Source organism: Labeo rohita, chromosome 1 (assembly GCF_022985175.1).
Source record: "Labeo rohita strain BAU-BD-2019 chromosome 1, IGBB_LRoh.1.0, whole genome shotgun sequence".
Classification (NCBI taxonomy): Eukaryota; Metazoa; Chordata; class Actinopteri; order Cypriniformes; family Cyprinidae; genus Labeo; species Labeo rohita.
In genome coordinates, this window is record NC_066869.1 from 49,957,326 (window position 1) to 49,973,933 (window position 16,608).

Consider the following 16,608-nt stretch of genomic DNA (forward strand, 5'->3'; position numbering starts at 1 on the left):
AGATGCTGCTGCATTTGCATATTTAAATAGAACCTTGTGTGCAATTCTTAAAAATATATATATTTTTGAACCCTTTTGAAAAAAAAAACAGTTCCTTTCTCATTTATAGTGTTGGAATTTAAAGGAAACATTCTATTTTTAAAAAATAGGATTTCATTTAAGGTAACAAAAATAAGAGAACCTAAAAAAAATGCATTTCTAAATTAGTAAATTGGTAAAACGTGCTGGTCTTGTGCAGTAAACACTGAGTATATGCAAAAGAGAAAAAAAAAAACTAAACTGGCGGATGATGCAAATACTGAGTATGATAATATTTGGGGAATATGAGAATTTTGAGAACATATGAGACATTTGTTAATTGTATTTTCTGATCAATTTTATGCATAAAGCAAATTAAAATAAATGTAGCAAAAAAATAATGAACTGACAGAAAAGTGAAAATGAGTTAAAATGAAAAGTTCATAACTAAGCTGAAGTCTTTCTATTGCACTTTTTAAGGATTTTTAAAAAAAGCCACTGGTTACTTGTGGAAATGTTCAAAAGATTGTCTGCATGAACACGAAAGGGTGAAGAACATCAAATTTGAGAATAAAATGACAGATATGCTACATAGTGGCCTTATCTAATACAACACATTTAAAACTTCACAGTGGTAAATATTAACCATGTATTTGTCTATTAACTCTTTAAACGCTTCATGTTCATTTACTGAATGTAAAATGTGAGAGCTCTGATAATAACAACAGGAGAATTTACGTGCTGATTATGAAAGTAATATCTGACAGTGGTCATGAATGTCAATAACCAATAAATTTATTACTCATATCTATGGAGATTTAAGACAAGTTGATGATTTTAAAGAACATTCATATGAAATTTAAAGTTTTGAGAACTTTCACTTGTACAAATAAATGTGCTGAAAGATGGTCTTACAGTGATGCGAAACAAATATTCTTTACTTAAACTTTCTTTTTTGTTATTGAAGAAGAAAGTGGCAGTTAGGAAGTTTTTTTTTTCTTAATAATGTTTTGTGAATCCAACCCCTGGATGTGTTGTACATCATGTGAATTGTTGTCTTACATCAGGACTGAACACATGTCTGTTATTAAACCAGATGTGTTATTCAGGAATCTGATAGAAACACGTCAACACTTGACCGTTCTCAGCAGGATTCTCCTCAGACTGACGCTTCACTGTGACAGTAGTTGATCTGACCGCAGAAGACTAAAGCAGCTTAAAGTGATCTGTGCGCTGAAGCTGAGGATGGGACGCGTTGATGAGTGCATGAACACAACAGTGCATGAAACGGAGCTTGAGTTTTTGCACTGAGTATTTCAGCCCGATATGACTCAATGAAGCAAACTATGAAGATCCCACCAAAGGAAGAAGACGTTAAAAAGCTAAAGTTCAGAGGTTTTGAAAACTACCAGAGAATAACATCGATCACATTTGCTACAAGATTAAGTGATGACTACATAGACTCTTTCTGAGATCTTTAGCAGCAGCGGTGGCGATGGAGGTCACAGGGGTCAGACGCCCATTAGAGGTCAGTGTTCCTGCTTCAGGTGTTTTCAGCAGGCGTAAGGCGGAGGCTTCTCGAAGGGCCCTAATGAGTGAGCGTAGAGCGAGGGAGCGTTTGGAGTCAGCATGTAGCCGCTGCTGTCCTGAGATGTGGATTGAGTCGGTACGGCTGGGTTCGCCCCGCTCTGACATGCTGCTTGTGTCTCGTCGGACGGGGAGGTCGAGACCTCGGGGACGGACTGACCTGCAGCCGGAGCTGGATAACCGTTCAGATGCTGGAGAACAAGGACGAAGAATAAAAATGAACAACAGAAATGATGAGATTAAAGCATGTGTGGAGACTTTTTAGCAGCTGCTTGTTTAAACTACTTAGAGGTGGACAATTTGATCAAAATGTTTACAGTAATATATGACATAAGTCACTCTGAACCACAGACATCAAGATATAGTCATGAACCAACCGATATTAAAATATTTTTATAGAACAAAACTGACTGCTTTATAAACCTTTTAATAGAATAAAACCAGCCCATGTTTAAATCTGTTACTAGAACAAAACCAGCAGATATTTAAACCTTTCGGCAGAACAAAACTGGGCAGAATTTAAATATTTTCATGAACAAAACTGACCAATATTTAAACCTTTATTTGAACAAGGCGTACCGATATTTAAATATTTTCATGAACAAAACTGACCAATATTTGAATATTTTTATAGAACAAAACCGACCGATATTTAAATATTTTAATAGAACAAAACTGACCGATATTTAAATATTTTTAGCAAACAAAATTGGCCTATATTTAAACCTGTTAACAGAACAAAACTGACCGATATTTAAGTATTTTTATGGAACAAAATTGACCAATATTTGAATATTTTTATAGAAAAAAATTGGCTGATATTTAAATATTTTTATAGAACAAAATTGACCAATATTTAAATATTTTTATAGAAAAAAATTGGCCGATATTTAAACCTTTAATGGAACAAAACTGACCGATATTTAAGTATTTTTGTGGAACAAAACTGACCGATATTTGAATATTTTTATAGAAAACAATTGGCCGATATTTAAATATTTTTATAGAACAAAACTGACCAATATTTAAATATTTTTATAGAAAAAAATTGGCCGATATTTAAACCTTTAATGGAACAAAACTGACAGATATTTAAGTATTTTTATGAACAACGCTGACCAATATTTGAATATTTTTATACAACAAAACTGCAGTATTTAAATCTTTTTACAGAACAAAACTGACCGATATTTAAACCTTTTAATAGAACAAAACGTACCGATATTTAAATATTTTTATGAACAAAACTGACCAATATTTGAATATTTTTATAGAACAAAACTGACCGATATTTAAATATTTTTATAGAACAAAACGGACCGATATTTAAATATTTTTAGCAAACAAAATTTGCCAATATATAAACCTTTTAACAGAACAAAACTGACTGATATTTAAGTATTTTTATGGAACAAAACTGACCGATATTTAAATATTTTTAGCAAACAAAACTGACCAATGTTTTAACATTATTACAGAACAAAACTCTCTGATATTTAAACCTTTTACTAGAACAAAACTGACTGGTATTCAAATATTTTTAGCAAACAGAACTGACCAAAATTTAAATATTTTTTATAGAACAAAACTGATTGATATTTACATTTTTTAATAGAACAAAACTGATGTTTACATTTTGTACTAAAACAAAACTGATCGATATTTAAATTTTGTACTAGAAAAACATTTTCCATAGTAATATTCAGTGATGTCGTTGTGTCCGGATCGTCTGATTGTCATCAGTAACTGTCCTGCTAACAGAGATTAGTTGGTTAGTGGTCCTCACCTGCATGGGCAGCGGGTAGTTTGGGTAGGCAGGTAGAGTTTGTCCGGATGGGCAGAAGCCAGTGTAGGTGATCAGGTGTTGGGTGGGGTTGTACAGAATGTGAGGGGGCGGAGCCGGACTGGGTGTCATGTGACTGTGAGCCGCAGGAGACTGAGGGCGCACACACACACACACACACACACACACACCCCTACATCAACTACAGACTTATTAAGACACATAAATGTGGATGTTCTGATATTAATGGTGAGTTACTATAAGCCGTCAAAACATTATGTTGAATGAATATTTAGTGCTTTTGTAACCTGAACAGTAAAATAGTAAATATGGTTTGAATTAAAATTGAACTAATAATAATAAAATTAAAATAATAATAATGAATTATTAATTGTACAATAATAAAGTAATAAAATAAGATTTTATCTGCTTTCAATATCAGACTGATCAGACTTTGTGCACCTCAATCTGGAGATTAATTATAAGTTAAAAACAAAACAAAACATGAGTTTAAAATAGATGGCTTCAGCATCTTCAATCCCTCCATCTGTCATGTAGTGGAACACTCTAGTTTCTTGATTTGTTTCTAATGAATCCAGACTCACCAGGTCTTTGAAGGCTCCGAGGACGGCGGCGGTGATGATGCCCAGAAACACACCGAGCACATTGAGCGTCACACAGGCCCACAGCAGACGGTACAGATTCACCACGTCCCAACAGCTGCTCACGCCCGTGAACTCATAGTACTGCACATGATAGTCCACGCTAACACACACACACACACACACACATGCAGTTAAACGCTCAGTAACACGTAACTGTGCTGTGAATGCTCAGTGATTGATGCGTGTGCTTCACCTGTCACAGTGGAATAAATCACAGCAGTAGCAGGTGTTGCTCTTCACCTTGAGTTTACACTGATTACCGTAGGAATGACAGAGAACCTGAACACAGCAAATCAACACAGTAGAGCTCAAGAACTAATTCAGTTCACACTTAAAACTTGATATTATGAACCATATTGGCTTTAACGACAAAGTGACTGTGATGTTCCTCATGTGTCAGCTGCTTTCACTCTTAAACGTAAAGCTTCCAAAAGAGGGTTTTCACAGTGATGCTGTAGAAGAACCATCCCGGGTTCCTTAAAGACCTTTCAGTGAACTGTTTTCTTAAACCTCCTGTTGCGTTTCAGTCGTTTTGACCTGGAGAGGATTTTCTTTCTACAGAAAACGCTAGTTAATGGACTAAAACCCGCTGACTTTGCCCACACAGTGAATCACAACTTACCAAAATTGTGCTATTTTGCCTCATTGATCTGAGCTTATTCACCTCATTCATTCATTTGTTCAAGTCAACATTTCCAAAATCATGCATGCTTTTTAACTCAAAAACAGAATTGCCAAAATTATCCACTAATAATGTCTCTCTTACACAGAAACTGAATATTGATAAAATGATCCTCAATGGGTTTTTAACCCAAAAATGTAATATTGCCAACATTTGCTGCAAATACTGATTTCTTTTTCTTTTATGCCAAAAATCATTAGGATATTAAGCAAAGATTATGTTCCATTAAGATATTTTGTAGATTTTCAAAACTTAATTTTTGATTAGTAATATGCATACACTAATATTGCCTTTTTTATTTAGAAATTGATTATTACCAAAATTATTCACTAATTATGCCTATTTTATTTAGAAACTGAATACTGCCACAGCTACCTGCAAATATTGTTTTTTTTACTCCAAAACTAAATATTACCAAAGTTATCCACTAATAATGCCTTTTTCATTCAGAATTTTTTTTTTTTACCAAAAAACTGAATATTTCCAAAATATTGTTTTTTTGTTGTTGTTGTTGTTTTTCACTCAGAAACTGAACTTTGCCAATTAATTATCCACAATGTTTTTAACCCAAAAACTAAATACTGCCAAAATTAACTGCACATATTTTTTTTTTTTTTCCTCAAAAACTGATCAATGCCTTAAATGATCTGCCGATAATGCTTTCGAACAGTGCTTTTTATACTTGAAAACTGAGACGCATGAGCTCAAATCAACAAGTCCTATGATCAATCAGCTCCAAAAACAAACACAAAACCTGTGCTGATGAAAGAACAAGAGATTTACAAGCTATTTTAAAAAGGCTGGTCATTTTTGGCCAGAAACACCAAATTAGATTTTCAGCAGCACAGCAAACCATCAGTGCCAACAAAGAGCCTTAATATTTAAGAGTGTTGGATAAAAGTGTCTGCCAACTGAATAAATGGAAACTGAGAAAAATCTACATGTGCAGCGCATATATTAGTAGAATATGAAGTCATGCTTATATCTGACCAGCAGAGGGAAGCAGAGCACACCATCATTCAGTAATTCCATCTGACTGTTGATCTACTAAACCAAACCAACCACAATCATCAGTGTGTGGATTTCAGATCAACTCACCTCAGCGTAGTAGTTGTCATAGCCGTAAGAAGTGCTGGTGTAAAACTCACAGCGGCCCTCCATCAGCGGCCTCCTGTCCTACAAACACACACACACAGTGTGAGAGACAGTAAGTGAGTATCTCAGGACTGATGTATTACGAGCAACACGTGAGCAGATACTCACAATGAACTCAGCTGCGATGATGCCGTCGATGATGGAGCAGAGAAAACACGACACGACACCCAGACTGATGAAGATGATGGACGCCACCAGCTGACAAACACAAACACTGTTAAATCAGCACCGTGTGAGGAGATACTAAAACAACTCACTGATTGAGCATCATTACATCATCAGATGAATCATAACTCAAACCCCAAAATCAAACAAAAATCATGAGATCAAGTCTAATTGTACAAACATCCACCTTCAGCTGGTGCTTCACGTTATTTTTTGCTGTCAAATCTTTAGTGATTTTTATCAAGTAAATGTATTTCCAGATGAACACTTACTGCACTCAAGCGGCTCGGCTTTGCTTCATTCTCCATTAATTGTTTTTTAGAAAAAATCTGATCATCAGGATCTTTTGAGGAACGTTTGTTTCTAGAAGCTTTACCTTCACCTCAGTGGAGGAGAAAGTAAAGCTCCAAAACATCTCACATCTTTGGAGGAACTTTTATTTGTTCATGTCTTAATCATCATTGGATTGCATTTCATTACATGTTTGGATCATTGCAATCTCATCTTACTAACACATATTATTGGAGACATAGAGTGAACACTGATATTTACATCATTGTATGTCAGTATCTGCTCTAAAGGTCTCACCGTTTTACAAGCAGCAGAATTTCATCATATCAATATCAGCATCTGCACCAAATAGCATAATTTTACTCAGTTTGAGTCTCTGAATAATTTTTTCCCCCACCATATTTTTTACTATATATCATACTACACGAGCCTGATGGATCAAATATGATACTCAAAATACACATAGAATTTTTTTGGGATTTTTTACAAATATTTTGTCTAAAGGCTCAATAAAGTGTTTTATTAAAAACATGCTTTTCTGACTATTATTTCATGTCTTTGTTATTATTTCATATGACTTTACAGGGAAAAAATCATTAGAAATGAAAAGCCATATTCATGTTTAAATACAACATGTCAAGATCTACAAGTCAAGAAATACAAGATTTAACTCACTTCTGAGTACAAATTTGTCCCCAAAATATACTTAGGTGGGTACAAACTAGTGGGTTTTTTTTAGTATCACTGAGAAACTATTATAGTTTTTATCAATATTTTGAATCAGTATTTCTTTGATATATTTTCTGTTTTCATTTAAATTTTAGTTTTATTAATGTGTTTATAATTTGTCATTTGTTTGTTAATAATGTCTTTGTCACACACACACACACACGGGCTGCTGTATGGTCTCCAGCGTGAGCTCGTAACTCCAGCGTCTGCATGTGGACTGACTGCAGTAATAAAGTAAATGTAGAGCGGTGTGCGGCTGCGGTCTGCTGGCACAGGGCTTTATGGCTGATTTACTGTCCCGTGGAGCAGGAGCCGGTGCTGGAACAGCAGCAGTAACACAGGAAAGGTCACTCTCTCTCTCTCTCTCATATTCAGAGTCTCTTCAGGAGCCTCTCCATGTGCTGGGTTTGTTTAATCACAGCCTCTGATTGGATGATGAGCAGCTGATGATCAAACTCACATTCACACACGTCACCTGATCACTCCATCTGACGGAGCCACTACTACAACAGACACATCACAGACACCTCGCACACGTCAGGATCATATTATATTTAATATATTCAAAATTAATGCAAAACTAAACAATTAGAAATAAGTTGAAGCACTAAAATTAGTGCTAGTGTTAAACTAAATAATATATATATATATATATATATAAACCTAATAAACATGACCAAAACACATTTTAAACTTACTAAAAATTAAACTCAAATTAAACTGAAAAAAAAATCTAAATGTTCAAAAACTATAATAGTACATAAATAATACTAAAATAACACTGCCAGTTCACCAAACACTCTGCATCATCACACATTATAAAATATATACAAATATAAATTTCATTTCATAGGTTTACTGTTATATTTTCAAATGATATGAATATAAACATTCTGATGTGATAATAGTCAACAAATATAGAATGATTTAATAACCAATTCTTAGCCTGCATTCAAATATATATGCTTTCATATAGTACATAGCAAGCAAAAAAAAAAAAGAAATATGGGAATCGAGTAGTATGTACTAATTCATAGTATTTAATGCTGTTTTTGGAAGCGGAACGTGTGCTAACTAACCCTACTAACCCTAAATCACCACAGCAGAAAGCAGAAAACTGAGTGCATTTTAGGATGTTTAAATTAAATAAACATAAATCTGAATTTTAAACATTTGTCTAATATAATTCTCTCAATCAAGGTGATTTGTGTTGAACTGGTTACAGTCAGAATGTTTTGGAGGTTGAATGTTTAATAACCTTAACTAGCCTTAACTAGTATTTCTCACCACACAACATTAACACTGTGATTGATACTGAACTCAGTCAGCATTGGTCTGAATAATGATTTGACTTCTGTAGAGCTGCTTTACAGCTCAAATGAATTTGGCTTATAATTGATGAATTTTGCAACACTGACACTGTTGATTTCCTGTTTATTCCTGTGAAGCAGCTTAGAAACAATCTGTATCATATGAAGCACAGTAGAAATAAATGTGATAAAGGTGATATCCTGATTTCAAATAAAACTAATTTCATGACACACATCACGTGTTTAAGCTGAGTGTCAGCACTAAAGCACCAGTAACAGAGCAGATTCAGTGTCCTGATGAACCGAGAGCGCGAGTAAAACACGCACATCCTGTCATGCTAACTGGCACATCACAGCTGGAACATCATCAATCACACGGTAACGAGCTTTTAAAGGACCTGCAGCTTTACGATCGTGTCATTTTCCTGCTTAATTGCGCTAACTAAATCTTGAGTTTATTCACTGCTGATAAATGAGCCGAGCCTAACGTCACGTGACCTCCAGAACAAACCAATAAACCGAGTCCTCCGCGCTCATTAAACCAGCACTGACCTCCATCCAAAACACACACTTCACTACAGTTCAACTCAGAGTCACTGATTATTAACACCCATTTCTGCCACAAGACAAAAAAAAACATTAATTGCAAGTTTTTGTCTCACAATTCTTTTTTTCTGCAAGATATAAACTCATAATTCAGAACAAAAACAAATGTTCAGAACTGAAGAATTTTAATTTCTCACAATTCTGACTTTTTTCCTCTGAATTCTGAATTCATATCTCTATATTCATACCTCAATTCCACAGTAGTCAGTATTTAAAGTAAATAAAAAAAAAGTTTACCAAAGTTATCCTAAGACAAGAACAGGTATTGTTTTTGTTTTAGAACAACTTGATGAAAGGTTTTGATCCACTTCAAATGTCGACTACTGTATTTTGTTTCCACAGCAGAAAAAAAAAAATCAGAAAAAAGGGTACAATTCCTATATTACATCTTGCAATTTTGTATCTCACATTTCTAATGTTATATCTCACAAATCTGAATTTATATCTTGCAATTCCTACTTTATATCTTGGAATTCTATATCCCACAAATCTAATCCTATATATCACAATTCTAATTTTTATCTCAAGTCTGAGTTTATATTTTGCAATTCCTACTTTACATCTTCTAATTGTATCACAATTCTATCTCACAATTCAAATTTTTTTTATCTAAATTCTAAGTTTACATCTTGTATATACATATATATCTACATCTCAAAATTTTAATTTTATATCTCACAATTCTAATTCTATATATCACAATTCTAATTTTATATTGCACAATTCTAATTTCTAAATCTAAATTCTGAGTTTATATCTTGCAATTCCTACCTAACATCTTGCATTTCTATATATCACAATTCCAATTCTATATTTCACAATTCTAAGTTTACAACATGCAATTCCTACTTTACCTCTTACAATTCTGTATCTCACAATTCTAAATCTACATCTCAAAAGTCAAATTTTGTATCTCAATTCTAATTCTATATATCACAATTCTAATTTTATATTACACAATTCTAATTTTTATTTCAAGTCTGAATTTATATTTTGCAATTCCTACTTTACATCTTCTAATTGTATCACACTTCTAATTCTATATCTCAAAATTCTAATTTTATCTCACAATTCTAATTTTCCATCTCAATTCTAATCTTGCAAATCTATATCTCACAATTCTAAATCTATATCTCAGAATTCTAATTTTATGTCTCACAATTCTAATTCTATATATCACAATTCTAATTTTATATTGCACAATTCAAATTTTTATCTAAATGCTGAGTTTATATCTTGCAATTCCTACTTTACATCTTCTAATTGTATCGCAATCACGGAATTCTAATTTTTGTAATCTCAATTCCTACTTTACATCTTGCAATTCTATATCTCACAATTCTAATTCTATATCTTGCAAATCTAATTTTATATCTCACAATTCTGACTTTACATTTTTTAGTGCTGTATGTCAGTAAGATTACAGTAATATTTATACTTTACTGTAAACACAAGCTTCTTTCAAATGATTTCTTTCACTACTAACAAGGTTTTTTTTTTTTTTTTGGAAGTGCAGGTGTTTATAAGTTTCTCACAGGTAATAATGAGATTTTACTTCAGCTGGTTTCTTGAAGACTAACGGTTCAGTTCGAGAGGTTACAGGATGTCCAGCCTATAAACCCTGAACATTGACGCTTTAAAGATGCATGTGTGAAGCTCCATGTCAGCGATCAGTAACTCAACACCAGCTCTCTGGTTACCCATCAGCACTCCAGCTTATCCCAGCTCTACTAACTAACTACATCCACAAACCAACTGAGTTAATTAACAATTCAAACTGACACGCACACACACGCTCTGCTTCAGCTCAGTGAAGCCCATGGTTTGTGTTGTGATGAATCCGGCACGGGTTACACAAGCGCTCGTAAACATTCAAGGGCAGGTGTTGCAGTGCTCGTGTATTCGAAGGGAGCGAGAGGGTCTCAGGAAATGACCATAACAAGTATGTTTTCGTTAACATTCTAACCTCATTATTTAATCAAAATAGAACAGTACTGGTTAAACTCTTTTAAAATGAATTGCTAAACATGCTAAAGCATCAACTCGATAATAAATCTCAAACAGAAGAATGTTGAAGACCCGTAAACAGAGACAAACTCAAGACAATCATTCAGGGTCTGGACTGTTCAACTACAGAAGCGGTTTTGAATTCTGAAAGTGTTTCGCTTTATCCTCCAGTTTCATGTTGGCTTTAACAAAGCGTTACATAATGGATGAATCTGAGAAGATCTTGTTCTCTGAAGGCTGAAGGTGACGACACTATAACATCTGAATCATCATCATCCTGACGTCTCATTCCATTACAGTCATAATTCTGCAGCGTTTGACCTCGAAACTCTCTGGCAACAATGTTCTGGTCACTTCCTGCAATCTCCGAGGGGTCAGAGGTCACAGGACTGAGTCTGCAGTGACACCCAGGAAATGGAAGCTGAAGCTGCAGTGTGATACGGGCTGTTGCACATTAATGCGTTCATCTGAGCGACTGGTTTCAGTTTACTCTCACTGTGTGTGTGTGTGTGTGGGGGGCAGGTGTACATATAGAACTGTCCTGTGTGTAGGGTGTGTGCACGTTGAGTTTGTGAATGAGTGTGTGTTGCTCGTTAAATTTTAAAGGCTGTACTGGGATCAGAGCCCAGGACACAACAGAAACCTAAATCACACACAGACCAACAACATGTTACCATGGTTACAGACCCACAACTTCCTTCGCCAAGGTAACACCTGTGTGTGTGTGTGTGTGTGGTTTATGACCAGGGTCCAGAATTAACAACTGAGACTTCCAAACATTTTATACAGTGTTGTGCTGGTTGGCTGCTCACAATATCCTATTATCAGAGAAACACAATTACATACTGAAAAAAATACAGTTTAATGGCTGTTAAAAAATATTGGATTCACCCACCATTAACAGGTGTGTCGAAACGTTAATTTTGGACCCTGTGACAGAAGAGACCCTAAACCAGCTTACAGTATCATTAATACAAAATACAGCTGTCAGAACATGTTGATGCTTATCCTGAGCGCTTCCTCTGATGAAGAACACCCCAGCAACCACACTGAACACCCTAGAAACACCCTACACCAAACACCTTAGCAAACACACTGAACAATAGTTCAGTATAGAATTACAATAGAATTACTGTCACCTAGAAACACCTTATCAACCACACTGCACACATAGCAACACCCTAGCAACCACAAAGAACACCATTATAGTCACAAAGCAACACCCTAGCAACCACACTGAACACCCTAGAAACCACAGTGAACACCCTAGCCAACGCACTGAACAATAGTGACAGTTGCAGTCACATAGAAACACCCTAGCAACCACACAGAACACCATCATAGTCACATAGCAACACCCTAGCAACCACACTGAACAGATTAGACGCCTTATCAACCGCACTGCACACATAGCAACACCCTAGCAACCACACTGAACACTCTAGAAACCACAACAAACACCCTAGCAAACACATTGATCAATAGTAACAATAGTGTCAATTGCAGTCACATAGCAACACCCTAGCAACCACACGGAACACCCTAGCCTACACATTGAACAATAGTGACAATAATGTCAATTGCAGTCACATAGCAACACCCTAGCAACCACACGGAACACCATTACAGTCAAATAGCAACACCCTAGCAACCACACTGAACACCCTAGAAACCACAGCGAACATCCTAGCAACCATATTGAACAATAGTGACAATAGTGTCAATTGCAGTCACATAGCAACACCCTAGCAACCACACGGAACACCAGTACAGTCACATAGCAACACCCTGGAAACCACAGCAAACACCTTAGCAACCACACTAAACACCCTAGCCAAAAGTCTCAATTGCAGTCGCATAGCAACACCCTAGCAACCACACAGAACACCATCATAGTCACATAGCAACACCCTAGCAACCACATAGAACACTTTATATCCATAGCTATACTCCAGCAACAACACTGAAAACATTCCTGACACCTAGCAACACCTTATCAACCACACTGCACACATAGCAAAACCCTAGCAACCACATGGAACATTATTATAGTCACATAGCAACACCGTAGCATCATGTCAGTGAGTTTTACACAGGCTAACAGCAAACATCTGTTTTTTCTAAGGCTGTGAGTTGAGTGGGATTGAAGACGAGCCCAGTGATCTTCTGCTGCATCTGATCATCAATGCTAATGTAATCCAGCTAAAGCTCCACCCGATTCATCAGCCAATCACGTTCAGCATTACCGACCACATGTCCAATCACACTCATCGATCTGACGGCGGATGTGCCTCGTGTTCCCTGCTAAAATGCCATCATCTCTTACAAGTAACATCATCTGGAATATATTTCACAGGGACAGAAATAAACAGCACCTGAAATACACCGGCTGTAATCGTATTGATGAGCCATTATGTCGCTCTGAGAGCACAGAGCTCGTCTGAAACACACCATAAGATGGGTTTGGGCTGCTTTGAGCTGGTACTCACCATCGGCCTGCGATTCTCCACCAGGTTCAGACCAACGATTCCCAAGAACGCTCCAAAACTCAGCTGCCATCGAGAAGAGAACAAACCAACATACTGGATTTAACACAATGTCTTGACTTTATCTTCATCAGCAAAATAATAACACACTGCTGCTGCTGCTGTCCTGGTGTTTTATGGCTCCAATGAAAGGACAAAACAAAGAGTTGATTAAAGTGATGAAATGTGAGGTTTGCAGTGGAGTCACTCACTATAATCCCGGGATAGTATCCAGACACGGCCACGTTGTCCGTCTGCGTGGCCGACAGCAGCCCGACCACCAGAACCAGAACAGAGAGTCCGAACAGAGACACCGAACACCAGAGAGCCGTCCGCCGCCGCTTCACGAACGCATCTGGACAAACACAACACACACTCACAATACTCACGCAATATCTGAACTACATGATCACACAGCCCTAAAACCCAAAGCACTCAAACATTACACACACAACACAGTTCTGAACATCAAGGGAACATTACACTGTATCATTTTCCAAATATTACGGGAATGTTACTTTTGAATGTTCTCTGAACATTCTCAAACAAGTAGATACATTTAAAAACGTTAGAATGTCTAATACATTGTTGGAATGTTTTTTCTGAAATGTTTAAGTTCTATTTGTGTGCTAACATTTTGAGAGCACATTTGATAATTCTGAACAAACTGAATTTTTTTTTTCTATTTTACAAACATGGGAATGTTACTTTGGAATGTCTGAACATTCTGAAATGAGTGGAAACATTTAAAAATGCCTACAGTGTTACAGGATAAAACATTCTACAACTAACAATACATAATATTTTCTTGCTAACATTTTGAGAACATTATTCATTAACAGGTAACTTCTAATGAACGTTCATAATGTTGAGAACCAGTGGAGCTGCTAGGAATTCTGGGCTCATTCCACAGAATTTGCTCTGGGGCCCCTCAAAATCACATTATTGTTTGTATCATTGCGAAATGAAAAAGTCTATTACTTTTATATTATCTGTAATATAAAATATAAAATAAAAATATAAAATATCTATATATTAACTGATAAATGCGACTATAAGGCATGAATAAATTATGATATTATGAACATTCACACCATGATTTTCTGTAAAGCTGCTTTCAAACATTGCATGTGAAAATTGCTATACAAATAAAATTCACTTAAGTCTTACATTAATAAAAATGTACAGTAAACATGTCAGAAGCAATTTGGCATTTCATAAACTAACATGCCAAAAAGGAAAAATTGTGCTGCATTTCATGCAATGATGAAGATAAAATTACAGCAGCAGGTGTGACCTTTTATTTGAGCCAAAACTGACATTTCTTTATTTCTTGTATTATCAAACGTTTAGGTTTCATAAACACATTTGGAGACCCTGGAGACTGATGTTTTATTCAACATATAAATAAATAAACGTGTGTTATACCGCCTGACTAATGAAATGAACTGCAACATTACAAATTGAAACACAAATACAGAATTCTTTATGATATGCATGTCCTCAACAGTGTTGTTTTCATGAAATACTGAATGCATAAACTTGCTCTCCTCGTCATGTACGCGAGAATAAAGTCAGTCCCAGTCATTATCACATATGAGCTGATGTTATTACGGTGCACTTTCTGTTATGATGTTATTACAGAGGAGCGGAACTCACCTGCGGGATCCGCGTTCTCCGCGTTCATCTGCGGCGCGTTCTGTGGCTGCTGCATCGCGTTTGTCTGACGCTACACACACAGAGAATTGAATCCACAAGATAAAGTTTATAAAGACACTTTTCCTCCGTGTTTATAATAATCCCGCGTCAGGACCGCAGCGGAGAGACGCGCCGCTCCGCTCAGGTAAAGTGATGCGCGCGGGACTGACGCGCCACTTCACTACAAAAACTCACGAGACGAACCTGATGCTGACGCAGGAGGGGGCGCGCGTGCACGCACCGCGACGCGACAAAACCGGAACGCTCCCGTTACATTAAACCACACGCCATAATCTACTATAGAGAAAACACGCTACAAACACAGAGTACAGTACACTTAATAGTACTGGCAATAAACTATTTTAGAAATTAAAGCTTAATGATGTTCTTCAAAAAAATTTCAGAATGATGGTTTGACAAAAACCACGTTAAGAAAAAAAACAACACGTAAAACCATATATAGTATCCAGTATATATATATATGTGTGTGTATGTGTATATATACATATATATATATATATATATATATATATATATTTATGCAAACATTGAGGGAAGTTTTTATAAGTTTTTAGAAGCTTGTAAACATTATAGGAATGTTACTTTTGAGTGTTCTCTAAACATTCTAAAATGAAAAGAAATAAAATAAATAATAATTAAAAAAAAAAACATCCCAACAATGTTTTTCAGTATTAAAGACCATGTAAGTTTTAATAAATATTCCTATTAAAATTCCTGGAATGTTTGTTCATAACTTTGAGAGAACCGTGGCAGAACATTAGCCAAAGTTCTGAAAAAGTTCCTTGATAGCTGGGAATTTATTAAATCTCACCTGTTTTACTGTTTGTGTAACCATTATATCATTTATATTTGTGTAAAAACTCTATGATGTTTCCTCTGACACTGTACGCTTAGCAGATGCTTTTCCAAAGCAATTTATGAATAAAATCATTAACCGGTGTTCCTACCCATTTTCCGTTTCAGAATTCCATACTTTTCCAGACTCAAATTTCCAAACCTCTCAGTAGATTTTCAGACAATATTTAACATAAATGGTCCATAGAGCATTAACTTCAGCTTTAAATTTGGTATATCATTTTATAATGATTGATTGTCAAACTGGTAATCGTCCCTAGTCATCTGTAAATATATATTTTTTATTTTCTCATTTTTTTAAATTGATTTTCTTGTGACAACATACAGAGTCCCTAAAATAAATAAATAAACACTTTTACTTGCACACAAGAAACATTTTTGTCCCCTTAAAAACTATTCACATGTGCATGGGAATTTTTTGCATGCTAACACAATTTCTAGTTTTACATAACCTATTACCTCCAATATCAAGGCCTAATATCCAATTCAAAACGTTCTCTGTGGCAGAGCA

General features: G+C 35.6%; 1 protein-coding gene across 1 annotated transcript; it reads right to left on the reverse strand.

Annotated features, from left to right (window-relative positions):
• Nucleotides 1-739: 739 nt before the first annotated feature.
• On the reverse strand, nucleotides 740-15,371 carry LOC127169629 (transmembrane protein 255B). Its single transcript, XM_051117139.1, has 9 exons — nucleotides 15,183-15,371; nucleotides 13,736-13,878; nucleotides 13,488-13,550; nucleotides 5,999-6,088; nucleotides 5,834-5,911; nucleotides 4,247-4,332; nucleotides 3,994-4,153; nucleotides 3,392-3,541; nucleotides 740-1,796 (listed from the first exon to the last, which is right to left on the reverse strand). The coding sequence occupies exons 1-9, from the start codon at nucleotides 15,235-15,237 to the stop codon at nucleotides 1,572-1,574; spliced, it is 1,050 nt and encodes a 349-aa protein (XP_050973096.1). The 5' UTR covers nucleotides 15,238-15,371; the 3' UTR covers nucleotides 740-1,571.
• Nucleotides 15,372-16,608: the final 1,237 nt, after the last annotated feature.